The sequence below is a fragment of the Dunckerocampus dactyliophorus genome, chromosome 3 (assembly GCF_027744805.1).
Source record: "Dunckerocampus dactyliophorus isolate RoL2022-P2 chromosome 3, RoL_Ddac_1.1, whole genome shotgun sequence".
In the NCBI taxonomy this organism is placed as follows: domain Eukaryota; kingdom Metazoa; phylum Chordata; class Actinopteri; order Syngnathiformes; family Syngnathidae; genus Dunckerocampus; species Dunckerocampus dactyliophorus.
In genome coordinates, this window is record NC_072821.1 from 27,949,958 (window position 1) to 27,968,305 (window position 18,348).

Consider the following 18,348-nt stretch of genomic DNA (forward strand, 5'->3'; position numbering starts at 1 on the left):
GTCATGTGTAAAAGTTGTAAAATCACTTACAAAAAAAATCTGCTGTATTTGGTGGTGTGCTTCTCTCAAACAAAAACGAAGGAATCTTGTGTAACACAGTATTGCCTAGCAAAATATTATCTTCATAAATTAAAACATTTAAAACGCACACCAAATTGCTAATTGCTTTTAAAAATGACTTTAAATTGTATCTGAAATCTCTCACACTGATAAAGACTAAAAATGCACAAATTATATACAGTACTCAGTTTTTAACTCAGTATTGTGAAATGGCTTAAACTTTCCTTTTGATTGTGTACCTCGTCATTTGTTTTTGTTCTCTTTTCTCATCATTTGCCTTTTATTTCTGTAATTAGGTTGCTCCTATGTTTCTTTTTATATTATAATTACTATGTCGTATCGCCCTTTGAAAATAAAGTTCTTGAAAAAAACACTTCAAAAGCGCGCAAGGAATGTTGGGATGCGTCGCGGTGTGATGACGCCATGAGCCCCCAAATGTGTTATTTTTAAGTAAAACGGAAATACTAAAGATTACCTACAAGAAATGCATCTTTCAAACATGGTTTGAAACGTAGGATCTTATTAAATACATAAAAATGCTTACTGCAAAAGATGACATTGGACTCTACAAGTGCCCCTGCGGAGTTGCCGTAGAATTTCCGCTGCTGATTTTGTTCTGTAGGCAGATTTGGATGCCACAAGAAGAAAAATTGAGAAGTCTCACATTATGATGGCCCGTGACACTGGCAATGACGATATGTTTGACTGTATTCTGATGGCGGATGAAAAGTAAGTACTGGGTTTGCTGTTTTCAATGAATCTGTAGTTGTGTTGAAACCTACTATTTTATAAGGGTGTTCTACCATACCTGTCAACTCTTCCGTTTTTAATCGGTGAAACTACCGCATTTTGTAGTTCTTTCCCGACACCCTCGCGTTTTAATGGTTTCCCGTATTTTAACTTTCATAAAATTAGATAAAATATCTTCTTTGGTTATTTGGTTCCGCTCGGCAACATCGGTGTCAACATGTCACAGCAAACAATTGAAAACTAACAAAAACCCAGAACTACAGTAAAAATAAATATTTTTAAATAACACTATATTGAAACGAACAACTCAACTTTGGAAACGAAGGAAAACTAAATCGATTTTTTTCTTTTTTTCACAAAAAACAAGGTAACATAAACCACAGAGCCGCCAACACATTGTGAAAATGCAGAATTTAATTTCCATGTTCAGCATTACCACCTTACTGCACAAAAGGTATAAAGTTATACTGTAACTATAGGAATATGTTTTCAATTCCGTGATGGTTATTCGGCTCGTTTTTTGAAAATAAAATGCTAACATCAAATCCTAGCAAGTGTTGTGGAAATACATCTCTTTGAGTACCGGTACTCAAAAGGAAACACACTGATTAGCCATACATTGGATTCTTTCACTTGTGTGCACTGCTTGTCCTGTAAGTAAACTGTCCTATCAGAAACTCAGTAAATGTGCTGCTCTTCATTTGAAGTTTAAAGGCAAACATCCGCTCTGAATACAGAAGTAGCGGAACAATGCTCTGGACGTAAACAGTTTTGCCAGTTCTCGCAAAAATTCGTCTTTTTTGTACCCATCAATTTTTTTTCTCCATGTCCCCTTGGGGGCTCTGTTAAAAAAGGGCTTATTAAATAATAAAATTTAATAATAGTCAACAGGTATTTCTTATTATTTGTAATAAGAAGCTGTATAGTGCTACACCTACAACTAGTGGTCGAACCATGATTGCTTGGGCTGACAGTGAACAAGGGAAGATGCGTTCCGTTTATCATTTCCGATCTACTAGAGGTTTTTCAGAGGGCTTTATAGCGTGTCTACGTTCCGATCTACTTTCCTTCAGTTCTGTAAGTGGCCTCTGGATGAAACAAGGTTTTGTGGCGCCGTGCGATGACAAAATAAAAACCTACACACCTTAAAAATTAGATGTTAGGTGAAAACAATTTTAAGTAATATATTGTGTGAATGGATAGATATGCTAGAAACAGCAGTGTGAAAAAGTGTGTGCCCCCTTCTTGATTTCTTTTTTTTTTGCATGTTTGTCACATTGAAATGTTTCAGATCATCAAAGAAATGTAAATATTAGTCAGTGACAACACAAGTGAACACAAAATGCAGTTTTGAAATGAAAGTTATTATTAAATCCAAACCTACATGGCTCGTGTGAAAAAGTGATTGCCCCTCCTGTTAAAACATAACAGATTAAGTGAGCTCTATTGGTATGCAAAAGTTATAAAGCCATTTCTAAAGCTTTGCGACTCCAGCGAACCACCATGAGAGCCATTACCTACAAATGGCGAAAACATGGAGCTGTGGTGAACCTTCCCAGGAGTAGCTGGCCAACCAAAATTACCCCAAGAGCACAGTGACGACTCATCGAAGAGGTCACAAAAGACCCCACAACAACATCCAAAGAAGTGCAGGCCTCACTTGCCTCAATTAAGGTCAGTGTTCATGACTCCACCGTAAGGAAGACACGGGGCAAAAACGGCCTGCATGGCAGACTTCCAAGATAAAAACCACTGCTGAACAAAAAGAACATTAAAGGAAAACTCCACTTTTTTGGGAATTTTGGTCCCATCATCCACAATTCTTATGTGAAACATGAACACATATTCCGTTCCCTTTTTTGTGCTTTCTAAAGAGACAAAACGAGTTAGCATGAGGGAGCTAACAATGCACATCATGAGATATACAGTACCTATTTCGACTATAAAGCCCTCTGAAAAACCTCTAACAAAGTGTTATTATTTCATATACATGCTGTGATCATGCCTTAACAGGTACATTCATGATAACATGTAATACTTACAGTATTTTGCCTTATTTTGATCATTTTAAACATTACCGGAACTTCTTTCCGAGGTGCATTGATTTCATGTAGCCGATAGGAACGCTATTTCCGTCAACAGCAGCATAGAAACAGCGTGTCTGTTTGCTATTACTAAACATACAAGACTTTGTGAGAGACGCCACCACTGACGACTACTTTTGGACAAATGAGGAATCAGAACCTTATCTTTTGAGCCTGAATGTATGGAGGATAAGCTACAGGTTATCAGGTAAGACACCCTCTTACCCCACTTACCACTAGTGGTAAATGTTTCATGGATAATAGTTTAATGAAAATAGCCACAATGTCTGGTCGCATTGGGTTGCCAACTGATGAGATAGATGTATCTTTCAGCACAAGACTTTTGCTCCCCATTGAGCTGGTAAATTTAACATAGTCCTCAGGCAAACCAGACTCCTGCTCCAGTTGTACAAGGACCGAATAGCACGTAATAGCGCGCCACCAATTCCGTACTCCTGGAAGACACCGCGAGGGACACGGTCGAATGCCTTTTCCAAGTCCACAAAGCACATGTAGACCGGTTGGGCAAACTCCCAAGTACCCTCCTGTACCCTTGCAAGGGTGTAGAGCTTGTCCAGTGTTCTGCGACCGGGACAAAAACGACAATCCACCTCCTGTAGCTGAGGTTTGACTAACGGTCGTACCCTTCTCTCCAGCACACTGGAAAATAGACTCTCCCAGGGAGGCTGAGTAGTGTGATCCCCCTGTAGTTTGAACACACCCTCTGGTCACCCTTCTTGAAAAGGGGACCACCACCCCGGCCTGCCAATTCAGAGGTACTGTTCCCGACTTCCACGCAACATTAAAGAGACATGTCAGTCAAGACAGTCCCTTTAACATCCAGAGCCTTGAGGAATTCAGGGCGAAACTCGTCCATCCCCGGAGCTTTGCCACTGGGGAGCATTTTGACTACCCCAGATACCTCTGCTACGGTAATGGAACTGTCCACGTTCGTGTTCTCAGACTCTGCTTCCTTTGTGGAAGGTATGTCAGTGGGAGGGAGAGGGGCCTCAAAGTATTCCTTCCACCGTCCGACGATATCCTCAGTCGAGGTCAGCAGCCTTCCTTCCCCCCTGTAAACAGTGTGGACCGGGCACTGCTTCCCCTTTCTGAGGCGTAGGACGGTTTGCCAGAACCTCTTCAAGGCCGACCAAAAGTTGTGCTCCATGGCCTCTGTGAACTCTTCCCACACCCAAGTTTTTGCCTCGACCACCGCCGCAGCCGCGTGGTGCTTGGCCTGCCAGTACCTGTTAGCTGCTTCAGGAGTCCCACAATCCATCCATGCTCGACAGGACAACTTCTTCAGCTTGACGGCAGCCCTGACATCTGGTGTCCACCATCGAGTTCGGGGCTTGCCGCCACAACTGTCACCGACCACCTTGCGGCCACAGTTTCCATCAGCTGACTCAGCAATGGAGGCACGAAATATAGCCCATTCAGACTATACTGTATATCCCCGTCCTCCCCCGGGAGGCAGCGAAGCTCTGCCAGAGGTGAGAGTTGAAGACTCGACGAACGGGCGACTCTGCCAGACGTTCCCAGCACACCCTCACTACACGTTTGGGTCTCCCAGGTTTGTCCGGCCATCTAATCCAACTCATCACCAGATGGTGATCAGTCGACAGCTCAGTCCCTTTCTTCACCCGCGTGTCCAGAACATGTCGACGCACGTGTGAATATACAAAGTCGATCATAGACCTGCGGCCTAGAGTGTCCTGCTGCCAAGTGCATTTGTGGACATCCTTATGTTCAAACATGGTGTTCGTTATGGACAAACTGTGGTTCGCACAGAAGTCCAATAAAATCACACCGCACGGGTTCAGATCGGGGAGGCCGTTCTCCCAGTCATGCTCCTCTAAGTTACACGGTCATTGCCTGCATGGGTGTTGAAGTCTCCCAGTAGAACTATAGACTCACCAGCTGGGGTGCTCTCCAGCACCCCTCTGATGGACTCCAAGAAAGTACTCAAGATACTCGTTTGATGTTGCAAACATGACAGGATATGCCCCAATAATCTAAGATCGAAATACAGAAAATGTCATATTAGTACTGACAAATAGATAGACAGCAACCTACATACCTCTCAGTTCACAGTGCCGGGATTTGAACACAACAAAAGCTGCAGTATTTTAGATCGACACAAAAACACAACCATCCAATAGATGTGTAGCCAACAAGAGTTTGCAGCAGTGGAATGGGTGGATTAGCGTTTCCCAGCATGCTTTGCTGTAGTTAAAATGATCACTCTTATGACTCTTCATGGTATTATTTTGTACAGATAGTGTGTAATAGTTTTTTTTTTGTCTAGACGTTATGGCAGATAGTATTGTTGATCTAAATGCCCTTACGTGCTCAACAGATTTGCTCTGCCAGGGAAAAGTTTGAGATACACTTCCCCTGTTACGTGTTACAGAATTTATTTGACTTTGAAGTTTTGGTTTTAAGCAAATTTGGAGCGGCAGGAGCAGAGACAAGAAAACAGAGGGGGGAGTGCGAGATAAGAGGGGGACAAAAAAGAGAAAGACAAGGACAACTGCAACAAACAACAGAAACAAACAATATTACATCAGAAAATGACTGACGGCTATAAAGACCATGACGGAAAGGACAAAATAATATCAACAACCTCAATACTGCATTGAAACAGTCACCCATATTAGTAGTAATAGTGGTAATGAAATTATTAACTATGATAGTGATCAGAATGACAGTAACTGTAAGGCACACAATTGTAAAAACTATAATCATATTGCCGACATCACCGTCACTGTAATAAAACCAACAACATAATAACACCCTGGTTAACTCTGAGTGTGCATATATACTGTACGTATCTCTGTATGTGTGCAAGTCTTCATGTATTAAAGGTGCGCAAATGTGTGAATGTGTAATTGTCACTGAGAATGCATGAAAGGAAAGGGACTGCCTCTCACCACCCAGCAAGCTCCGCCCCACATAGCCAGGCCAACCTCCACCACCAGGAAACCACCGGGCCCACGAGGTGGGCAGCACAAAGACCAGCCCCCCAAGAGCCAGCCCAGAGAGCCCTTCCCCCGGGAAGACCAGCAAGGGGCCGCAGAGAGGGAGTCTCAACCAGAAACAGGAGGACGGCCAACCCTGGAGACTGGCGATAGATCACACTCGACAAGGGCAGACGGGCACCGGGGGTGACACACCAGCAGGCCCAGAGATGCCCCGCAACCGAAAAGGAGGCCGCCCGCGGCGGAATCAATACAACAGTCTGACTCACGGTGTCGTCTTAGACAGAAGGCTAAAATCAAGACAAGTACCAAAACAAGTTTAAAATATTAAAAAAAAAAACTATTTTAACTTATTCCCTCCCAAGCTCATTTGCTCCCTCTGGTGGCCCGGCCAATCAACTGCACTGCATGCATTATGGGAAGAAGCTAAAATAATTGCAAATGATGCTATTTTTCACACAATTCCATGGGCCGGATGAAATTCGGCCTGAATTTGACGCCTATTCTGTAGCCGGTAAAGTAAGGCGTTCAAAATAAAAGCACGGCAGTAAAATGACGCAGTTGCAGGCATTTGCCAATTTTTTTTACGTCAGGGGTGGGAGTTCTGGTAAAAATACTTGTGAAAGACCTGAATTTTGTTTATTTTCCTTGTTTTTCTGGATAATTGTCCTTAGTTTCAATTGCAGTTGTGCGCCCATGTGTTTCTTCATTCCGTTAATTTTTGCTCACCTTTGGTAATCTCAATTTCATGTTGTGCTCTCAGATTCCGTGGAGACGGGTACCATGAAGGCTTTAAGAGAGGGACCTACCAAGGCCTGCAAAGTGGCCGTAAACATGGAGCTTCTCACGGTGCTCAACTGTTCACAGAGGTGAGACATGCTACATTTCTATTATTCCATACCTAATGACCCGATGCAAAGCTTGATAGACTGTGTACAAGCAAATAATTTTTTCAAGTGTCCTTTATTCCAAAGATAAGAACATTTTCTTCCACTTAGCCTGTTAGCTGGTAGCTGGAGCCAGTCAGAAAAACAGACTACACCTTGGACTGGTTGCCGATGAATAACAGGGCAAAAGACATAAGCAGTTCTTATTATAGATTTAAGTCATGGTCTAGAGCAGGGGTCTCAAACTTATCACATAGAAAAATGAACAGGGGGGTCACTCGGCAGTAGGGGTGGGACCCTCTGGGTTCCAATAAAACTACCTGTTTTACTGTGCATATGCCAATAAAAATTCTTGAATCTCACTGTACGATGCAATACGATAAGCAATGCAAGGTTCACGATAAAGATTATCCCACGACATGGCGATACAGCGATTATTAGTGGTCAGGAATTCAATCTACGATAATCTACGGTACTGCGATTAAAGGGCAAACTTTTAAAAAGGAAAATTTTCAAATAAAAAAATCAACAATGTTTATTTGGCACCATCACTTTTAACACGTCTCGTCTGAACAGCAAGAATATTTTAGTGCAGTATTTCCGTAAACAATTTGTCTTCTTAAAAGACACTTTTATAGCAACATTCCTGTAAACAAATGAGTGTCTTTCTACCAGAGACACTATTGTAGTGCAGTGTGTAATTTCAGTAACAAACCTATAGCTTATTTTATAAACGGCGACACCATTCCTGTGTAACACTGCTGTAAAGTCCAAATTTACTGCAAGGCATCTACCTGCACATTTTGAGCGAACAACCAACTAAATTTGATAAACAAGCTTAAATGATATACCGTAAAGCACCGTGTGTAAACCGCACTTTTTTTCCACTGGTAAGAAGCAAAAAATCGGGGTGCGGTTTATACACGATGACAGGTCTGTGACCAGACGCAGAAATTGACGAGAAGTCCATTTTAGAATAGCCGTCTGTGGGTCAGACAGTTGCTTTGACTTTAGCTGTACAGTTGCTGAAAATGCTTGAGTATGCAACTAACTTATCTGACGGCTGTCTGTATTTTCACACAATGAAACGATCTCTATATACACTGAAGCTAACCTAAGCTTCTATTAAAACATTGCAGATGATGTAAAATACAATACAAATTGTATTGAAAATTGCAAATTTCTTTATTTTGATTTGTTATTATTATTATTATTAATCTGTGCTTAGCCATAATATTAAAGATCTAGATGCCGAAGTTCAGATTTCTTCTTTCTTCTTCTTTTTGAAATTGCTTAGTACCTTTATGCATGTTGATTTGAGATGAAAGAGTTAGCAAGCATTTATGAACAAAAATTTTTTTTTCCCCGCCGTGAGCCTGAAAATGGGGGTGTGGTTAATACACGGGTGCGGTTTATACACGGTGCTTTACGGTACCAATGTTAACATTTGGAAATTAAATGCTTCAAAAAGTGCACCTTTTTTTTTTTTTTTTTTAAAGAACTTGAACACTAATGTTACAATAAACCTTTTCTGCAAAACTGACTGGACAAATACATTACACAGGAACGTGCATGTTTTTCTTGAGAAAGAGCAACTGTTCAGCATGTTCAGGGGTGAGCACACTTCTCTGGAGACTGATGATGTCCCCAGCAGTTGAAAAAACCCTTTCAGCTGATACACTGGTCAGAAATAGAACAAATGCATTTGTGCCAGCTTAAGAGGGTACACATGCGCTTGATTTTTCCACCACAGCAGTGGATCCTCAGTGAGTGGAAGAGAAGGGACATCTTGATATTGCTTTACCTCCCTTTGAGCAGTTGCTGTGGTTGATTCTGACTGAGTAGAGTGTTCTTAAAAGTCTGTCCCAGCAGGTCCACAAGAGCAGACTTTCTCTTTGGACTCTTGGTTGTTGTCACTAGTGTGAGGCAACTTCTCAGCCTCTCCCTGTGCATCCTCCTTCAGAGCTACAGCCTTTGACAGTAGTTTTGCATAAGTGTCTTGCACTTCTTGAGGTGACAGAGAGTAGAAATTTGAATCTTGGGTCAAAAGATGATAGAAATGGTGGGGCTCTTTTCCTCGCACATTATGTTGGTTGCCACAAGCATTGGCTTTAGGGCTTACACCATCACTTTGGCATTTGAGATGCCAGACTCAGTCACATTCTTTCTCACCGTTAAAACAGAGCAGAAAAAAACATAAGAAACTAAAACTGCTATATTTTAGTTTTTTCTTGCAATTATGATTTTTAGGTGGTAGATTGAAAGTATTGGAAGTATGAAGAGAGTGAATAAAATAATAAATACATGAAATGAATGTACATAGTTATACAGTTGTTATAATTAAAATGTTGCTATTGTCAACTAATGTTTGATGATGTGTACGATAACTCAAGTGCACATTACCTTAATAATATACGTATGTCAGAAGCTATCAAGGCTATTTTATCCGTTTACTGATTGTATTACTGATTTATTTGACATGTATTAAAAAAAGTGATCTAATGTACTACACACGAAATTGCATTCGAGAATTTGTTACATTGCAAAACGTTCTTACCTCAGTTGTTGAAAGAGCAGACGGCTGGCTGCTGCTTTAGAAAGCTGACGACCATCTCATCGGCACGATTCCAACGCACAGGCATGTCCATGATGAGCTTTTGTGCGGGCAGGCCAGGAGTGTTTGTGGTTCTTCAGTACTTTTTCACCTATTGTGCTCCTGTGGAAGTAGTTTGAGATCCTTCTGATCTTTGCGAGAAGCCTTGCGAGTGCAGCTACCTTTAGAGCATGTTGTGATGCAAGATTCAGCGCGTGTGCAAAAACACGCAACATACATGCTGATAGCCGGTTAGGTCCATTGCTACAGTCATTTTGCAGGCATTATCGATCACGACAACTGGATTTTTCAGGTCAATCTTCTGCTATAGTGTATGTGTTTGTTCCATCATCAGTACTGTAAAACCCAAAATGCATCCACAGTTTTGACTTGCAGGCTGCCGGTGCAACTTTCAACTTCTGTTTTTCGCTCATGTCCGCCATGTTCTCTCCTGTTGTGTGTGCAAAAGGATCTAATAATGAGTGAGGCAATTTATAGCGAACGTATGTAAATTAATGCTATCAATACTTGGCGGGCGCATATCGATAATCGATCGGGAGATAAAATATTGCCATATATTGCCATATTGAGATATTGTCACATTCCTACTAAGCAGAACACAACCTACAATCGCGGCGCTAACACACACAGAAAAAATGGCAGCACAACATGTAACAGTTAAGTAAACACACATCCATCCATTTTCTATCCCGGTTCTCCTCTTTAGGGTCGAGGGGGCATGCTGGAGCCAATCCCAACCTGACTTTGGGCGACAGGTGGGGTAGACCCTGGACTGGTGGCCGGCCAATCGCAGGGCACATATACACAAACAACCATTCACACTCTCATTCATACCTATGGACAATTTACAGTCGCCAATTAACCTAACATGCATGTTTTTGGATGTGGGAGGAAACCGGAGTACCCGGAAAAAACCCACGCACGCACGGGGAGAACATGCAAACTCCACACAGGAATGCCCAATGGGGAATCGAACCCAGGTCTTCCTGATCTCTAGACGTAAACACACATATACTACTATAATTAGTAACTCTAAACACACTTTTTTCATTATTATTACAATATAGCCGCTACAAACTTGTATCACTGTTCCATCTCAGTGAGTCGAGTGAACAATTTAACATGTCATCAAGGACCAGCGACAGTGAGAGAAAATTGGGTGGAAACCACAGAAGAAGACGAAATGAAAGCAGAATATTTATTTATTTATTTATTTATTTTAAATGGAGCATAATACACTGGCAAAGAATGGAAAGACGCGCCGGCATCGTTAAAATCAAAAGTGTGGACTCACTTAGACTTTTATTGCGTGGACAAGACAAAACTGGATAAAGACTTCGCAGTATGGAAGAAATGTCTGACGAAAATACGACAGACATCCACAACCACCTCGTTTCTCACTAAGCTCCCGGAGAAAACTGTGTCTAGTACCAGCTACCAGCATTCCGAATGAGGTTTAATTTGGACCCTGTGTTCAGCAGGTTACTGAGACCAAAACGCACAGCTCTTAGTCTTGCAAATGAGGTGAAGCCAGAACAATAGATGCTAACGAGCCAGTATCAGAGTCGTTCATACCCAACTACAGGGAGCTACACTACTACAATGGCAGGAGAGGATTAGACCACAACTCCGCCCAGGCTTAGTGTAAGGAACTAATAGGAGGAGGGTGTTGGCACACCAATTCCGCCCACTCTTACTATATTTAAGGCCTAGGCTACCAGCACTTATTAGTTTGCTGACGAAGCTCTTCGGATGAGGAGCGAAATGTCCGACACATTCTTCACAGAAGTACAGATGATGTCTCAAGAAGCCTTGGACAACTTCTGTACGACTGAGAGCCTACACAGTAGTAAGAGAAATGTTCATTTTTCTATTCAGATGCTAAATGTTGTGTTGTTTAATCAAGAGATGTGTGTGTTTAGTTTCCGTTTGACGTTGTTGTGCTGTTCTGTTTCCAGTCATTCTATGTCTCTTACTCATTCCGGTGAATACGTCACTACTGCTATACTCAGGGGTCACCAACGTGGTGCCCGCGGGCACCAGGTAGCCCCCCACGACCACATGAGGTGCCCGCAAGCCTGCTTTTCATTCAGGTTTTCAGTTAATAATGAAAGAACAGTAGAAAGAAATGCATTCTGAAATACAAAATGTGAGTTGTGGACACCAGCATTTTGTTAATGTTCTGGTAAAACAAGCATATTCGCTTTGTTTGGGTTTAAAATAAGCTCTGAAAATAAATGTTACAAAAATGACTAGCTCTTGGCCATTTTCATTTTGTAAAAGTAGCTCTCACAAAGAAAAACATTGGTGACCCCTGGTATACTACCCTAAATATTTTTGTTATGCTTCTACTTTATAGAGTTGATTTACTTGAGCGACATGAGATGTTGTTTTCTGAATGACTTTAAAATAGGTTTACTGTTTGTCAGACATCTAAACTAAAATCCTTTACACTTGTTGCACTAAAAGTCTTTTTTTTTGCAGCATTGCTGCTTGTATTCTGGTTTGAAAATGCTGCAAAAATCCCACCTATTTTCTATACCATTTGTCCTCATTAGGGTCATGGGTAAACTGGAGCCTATTCCAGCTGAATGCAGCAAAATACAAACTATTATTAATTTTTTTGTCATCGTATGAAGGATTTATCATTATCGTGAGCCATGCATTGCGTATAATACCATACCGTGAGGTACCCTGAGATTCCCAGCCCTACTTCCAATACTTCATGCGGCCCGGTCTCACCTGGACCCCATCTCCAGCAGCCCCCAGGTTAAAAAATGTTTAAAAAATGCATTTAGAGGGTCTTAAACAGGTTTTCTATGCTCAACCTACAAAAGTACTCCATTTATAAATAAGGAATCCTACCTCACGGAAATTCACTTATCACTGTCAGGTCTGGAACTAATTAACCGCCACAAAACGAAGGATTACTGTACAGTAGGGGTGTAACGGTTCAAATGGATGTATTGAACCGTTTGTGTTCTGCATGTTCGGTTTTGCCACTTGCGTACCGTTTCGGTTATATTTTATGCTATTTTTGTCATAAAATGTATTACTATTCACGCGGAACAAAAGTCCTGGGTGAGTTTCCGCACGGACGCCTCTGAGTGTCGCACACTACTGACTGAGGGGGAGGAACGCTAGTAGCTCACAGGTGTGACAAATAGCATCATGGCAAATGCAAGACAGAAGCCTGAGCTGGAAGACCCTTCAATCTCACTACGGTCTCCTGGCTACCCTGTTAAAATTACGGAAGGACAAAAGAAAGTGGATAAATCCAAAGTTTTTTGGGTCGACATTGTTCCACAAAAATCAGGTATGCTGCAGGAAACACGTGTAATATTAGCGCATTTAAAGCGGCATCATCCGGCAGTGAATGTTACATCTACAAGAAAGAAAACCAGCTTAGTGCAATCACCGCAAACTTCAGCATATAAACAACCTCTAGCAAGCAACTCTGACCGGGCCAAAGTTGGAGTTTTTATAACCACGAGATTACGTCCATATTCAGTCGTTGAAAGCGCTGGCTTTAAGTACAGTAATGGAAAAAATGATTAGACCGCCCTTGTTTCTTCAGTTTCTTGTTCCTTTTAATGCCTGATACAACTAAAGGTACCTTTGTTTGGACAAATTTAACAATGAGAACAAAAATGGCTCATAAGACTTAGATTTTTTGGCTATAGCTAATGCTATAGCTATTCATGTAAGAACTTAAGCGATTTTGTATATGTCAGGTTCAACCTCCTGTGACACTTGTAAAACACAGCAAAATTACAGAAGAGACAAGACAACAAGCGTATCTTTTTACTCACGAGGAGAACGGAGGAACGTACCAGTGTTACCTTCCCACACCGCTCTGAATACGTTCTCTGAGCTCCCGCTTTTTATTTGGGTATTCCCTATCTACAAGGTTGTGCAACTCTAGGGGATGGGGTGAGCAACGCAGCTGCACAACTGTACTTGTCTTTTTCTATGTGTGTGCATCTCTGTGGCAGTTATCAGTAATACATGTGTGGTATGAAGCACATTTCAGCACAGCCTCGAAGGACATCGGTTACTATGCGACTGCATCCTTGGAGTCAGCAGACACCGTGGCACCATGACTCGCCACCTTCTCTGTTGCTGGGTACCGGCTGCATTCCTAAAACAGACATTCCTAATGGGCAATGCACTCTAACGCTACTACGATATATGCGTGATAATTATGTTGCTGGTTAATTTATGTCCAGTTCCAACAATACAGTATATCGCCAAGAAAACCATGGAAGTTGCTAGATATCAGCTCTTAAATTCAACACTTATGAGTTGTTATCATCATTATATTTGTCCAAACAAATGTACCTTTAGTTGTAGCAGGCATTACAATGGAGCAATAAACTGAAGAAACAAGTGTGGTATAATCATTTTTTCCATGATTGTATATGATTGAAGTTCTTGAACCTCGCTACGAAATACCATTACGTCCTCTCTTTCAGAGTTATACCAGTACTTTATGAAAAAGCTAAAAGTGACGTCGTCAACGAGCTGTCACGTGTCCGCTGTTTCACTTACGACAGATGGTTGGACTTCACGTGCAACAAAGAGATATTTAACTGTAACTGTCCATTACATGTTGCCACAATGTTTAAACAAGTGTTTAAATACAACTGTTTATTTTATTATTATATTTCTGTTTTAAAGAAATTTAGCGGTCACACTCAGAATAAATTGCACGTTTGACTGTATACTGGGATAGTTATTTGTTTACTGGTATGTACTCTTTTGTGTCCTTCAATCCTGACAGATTTCCTTTTATTATGGTTTTGCGGTTGCATGGAAATCTCTTCTTCAACACAGAATAGACCCCAAACTACGGTAAGTTATTTGAATGATTGCAAATCGGTGTGCGTTCTTGTGTTAGTGTAGATTTACCCACTGGCTTTTATCCAATCATCTAATCAAGAAATAGAAAGTTGCTTTTCCATAAAAAAACAAATGACAGCGATGTATTTAGTTGGATACTCTGCTGGCCCTTCCAACACCGCTCCAGTCGTCACACTACCCCAAACAAACAATCCACAACCCACCACAGACACCTTCCTGCCTACCAGCGCTGCTCCCGACAACCCCCACTCCCACCTCCACTGAGGGGACTGGCCCCGTTAAGCCTGTTTTATGCTTTCCGCATCCACGAGGTCCGTGCAGCTCTGTGCTGACAAATGATGTCATTTTCGCACCCACGCCCTCTCGAGCGGCCCTTTCCATGTCATCAAAATACCGCGCACCTCCAAATTTTTTATAACTACACGGACGGGAGACACTCCAAAATGGCAGACGAGCAGGCGATCCTCGAGGCTGAAGTACAGAAATACCGGCAGTTACAGTATATGAGGCAGCCTACCCTGACGCACAGTAGTTTAAGCATAAAGAAACACTGAAACAAGTTGTGTTTTTAGTTAAATGGTTTGTTTTTTATTTTCTTTTGCCGTGTTCAGCATGCCTTTTCTACACACATTCTCCTGCCACAGTCCCTGGGTGGGAGGAATGACAAGCTGCGATTACAGCACTCCTATTCAAAGGACGAGTCACAGCAGCAAATAAATACAACACAATTCCTCATCTTTAAGAAGTAGACGCGCAAGTGTCACCATGTTGGAACTCAAGTAAACAATGGCAAACTTCTTCCGCTCTAGTTTAGTACCATGTTAGACGCGTGTTTTCGATACATTGCCCGCTGCAGTTTGGAAGCAGACTCCACACGGAGTATAAAGTCACACACAGTCTCTTGAGCGGATTTCGGATTTTTCACACACACTGGTAGTTGTAAACTACATCGTAGCCACAGTTGCCCTGAGGCTGACTGATGGAAACGTGGCTGCCAAGTCACACCTACGGCCTCAGTGACCACCCCCAAACATTCATTCACACTAGTGTGGGCTGCACTGGAGGTAAGGTAGGTGAAGTGTCTTACCCAGGGGCACAACAACAGTGACTGAGTGGAGGGAGCGAGGATCAAACTGCCAACCTTGTGGTTTGCTGTACCTCTGCTGCCCACAAACTGCTCTCCAGAGAGGACAACCCTGCCCATCCACTCCACAGCACAATAGGACAGCGGTGCTTATCCAACAGACTCCTCCAGTTCCGTTCCCACAGTGAATGCAACAAGACTTCATTCATTCCACATGCCATCTAGATCTACAATACCTTACCTGCCTGTAAAAGATTATTCAGTATTATTCATCATTTGTCCAACACGTTATTGTACTGTATTGTTTTCTGCCCTTCTATTTAGTGTAAATGTACTTGGATTATGTATATTTTTGCATGTTGATACAAATAACAAATAATAGCACAAAGATTTGTCTTTAAATATTTATATAAGGTTAAATATTTAAATAAGGTTAAATATATATATCATTTACACTCCTGATCAAAATCTTAAGACCAGTTGAAAAATTGCTAGAATTTGCATTTTGCACATTTGGATCTTAATGAGGTTTTAAGTAGAGCTACAATATGAAAAAACATGAAGGGGGAGTGAGACAAAAAGCATTTTGAAAAAGTAATTTATTGAAAACAACAATTAAACTAAAATAGGCTGTTTATCAGCTGATCAAAAGTTTAATTCAGTTTAATTGTTGTTTTCAATGAATTACTTTTTCAAAATGCTTTTTGTATATATAATTTAGTTTTGTTATTTTACTGTGACATGGTAACCAAAAGCAACTAACTGCTGCCTGGCTATTGTTATGTAAGTGGTACAGTGTTTACAGGTATTTGGTACCATCCAAACGCCTACAGTGTAAAGGAGGCAGTGGGGCTGTGAGTTTGCTGTTGACAGTGTTCCACCTCATATTTCACACACGTTTTCTGTCTGTGTGTCAGAAAACGCATAAAGGCCCTTGAGTCTCTTCTGGGTTTGATCCAGAATTGCAGCTATGATGACCCACAATCTGCAACGCTCCAGGATGACGTGGACAGGCTTCGAAGCAAATTCAAGCAGGTACCTAAGGGCATCACAATAATGGCAGTTAGAGCTGTGCAATCATCCTTCAGGTAGTCTTTTATTGTCAGTTGTATCACCATCCTCTGTCTACGAAAAAAATACTGACGGAGAATGTCTGGACATCTGTTTGTGACCTCAAGTTGAAACAAAGTTGGGTTCTGCAGCAGGACAATGATTTAAAACACACAAGGAAATCCACCTCTAACTACCTGAAGAAAAACAAAATAAAGTTCATGCTCGAAAACCCTTCCAATGTGGCTAAATTAAAACAATTCTGCAAAGATGAGCGGGCCAAAATTCCTCCGCAGCGCTGTAAGAGACTCATTGCAAGTTATCGCAACGCTTGATTGCTGACGTTTTAAGGCTATAAAACCCCTCACAATACAATTTATACACTTTTTCTCAGACATTAACATTTTCTCACATTCCTCTCTTGTTTAAACACTCTCAAAGTTCAAATTTTGTTTGAATATTAATGATCAACCTCCTAGGTTGGACACAAGAAGTGACTCATACCTATTTCACTCCTCTGGCTGTGCCTCTTCGTCCTGGAGCCATTCCGCTGTAGCGTTTTTGTAACCTTGTTAAACATATTGCTCCTTTCGTCGGATTTTCCTCACACGGTTAGCTTCTTCTGTTTCTTCTATTGTTGTTACAGTATTGGTGGTTAGCAAGCAGCTCACAGGGTTAGCTATTATGGTAGCCATAACCACAACAACAGAGGGCACAAAGGAGATTGATAGATTGACAATGGTCTACAGCAGGGGTGTCAAACTCATTTTCATTGAGGGCCACATTGCAGTTACGGCTACCCTCAGAGGGCCACTTGTAACTGTCAGTTTTTATGAATCTAAATATGAATATAACCTCATAATATTATTACACAGTTGCCCATGCATTAGATTATTATATTTTTACTAACAAATTGATGGATAACTTGCTTCGAAATGAGAAGTGAAGTGGGAATGTCATGGTGACAAGCAGACATTCAAGTATTTGTTTTTGAAAAATGTGTGGCATATCTTGCTGCATGATTAGATAATACTGACGTTTAGAAGAACCGCATGCAATGCAATTTTTCTGTCAAAATGACGGATCAAATACATTTAGAAGGGCAAAGGTGAAGTGCATTATGGACATGCATTATTCCAAGGGTTTCGCGGGCCGCATAAAATGATGTGGCGGGCCACATCTGGCCCACGGGCCTTGTGTTTGACACCTGTGGTCTACACCTAAACAGGACGTAGAAGACAATGGGCGGTGCAGACCAAAGAGCGAGAATAGAGAGACACTGCCGCCTTGTGCGAAAGCACAGAACCACAAACTTCCCAAAATGCAATTCTTCTTAAAGAATTCTTAATGAGAAACTCCAGCACGACAATTTACAAATTATCGGCCAGTTTCCTTGTTACAACAATTCTCTAAAATTGTGGAGAAGCTATTTAATAATAGGTTGGATAAATTTATTAATAAGAATGAATTATTGGCTAGCAGTCAATATGGTTACAGAGCCAACATTTCAACTTCTATGGCACTGATGGAAATCATGGAGGAAATCACTACTGCCATAGACAACAGAAGATGCGCAGCAGCAGTATTCATGGATCTGACAAAAGCCTTCGATACAATTAACCACAATATCTTAATTTCAAAATTAGAAAGGTACGGAATTAGAGGTTTAGTCTTAAATTGGGTTAAAAGCTACCTAGCAAAGAGGAAACAATTTGAAAAGCTAGGAGAATACACATCTGGGAGTTTAAACACCACGTGTGGAGTACCCCAGGGGTCCATACTGGGACCAAAACTGTTTAACTTGTACATTAACGATATTTGTAAAGTAACAAACGACTTAAAATTGGTCTTATTCGCCAATGATACCACCGCTTTCTGTTGTGGTGAAAGCACACAAGAACTCATTAAAAAGGTCAAGGATGAAATGGTCATATTAATGTCATGGTTTGACAGGAACAGATTATCTCTGAATTTA

General features: G+C 41.3%; 1 protein-coding gene across 2 annotated transcripts in view; it reads left to right on the forward strand.

The window, feature by feature from the left end:
- Nucleotides 1-478: 478 nt before the first annotated feature.
- lto1 (LTO1 maturation factor of ABCE1) overlaps nt 479-18,348 on the forward strand; it is a 27,705-nt gene continuing 9,835 nt past the window's right edge. The window contains exons 1-5 of one of the 2 annotated variants that reach the window (XM_054770993.1): nt 479-789; nt 6,639-6,744; nt 10,083-10,131; nt 14,160-14,230; nt 16,241-16,358. In XM_054770993.1, coding sequence (XP_054626968.1) covers nt 783-789; nt 6,639-6,744; nt 10,083-10,131; nt 14,160-14,230; nt 16,241-16,358 — 351 coding nt within the window. In that variant the 5' untranslated portion in view covers nt 479-782. The remainder of the gene's footprint in view (nt 790-6,638; nt 6,745-10,082; nt 10,132-14,159; nt 14,231-16,240; nt 16,359-18,348) is intronic. The other variant, XM_054770992.1, reaches the window with a different exon arrangement.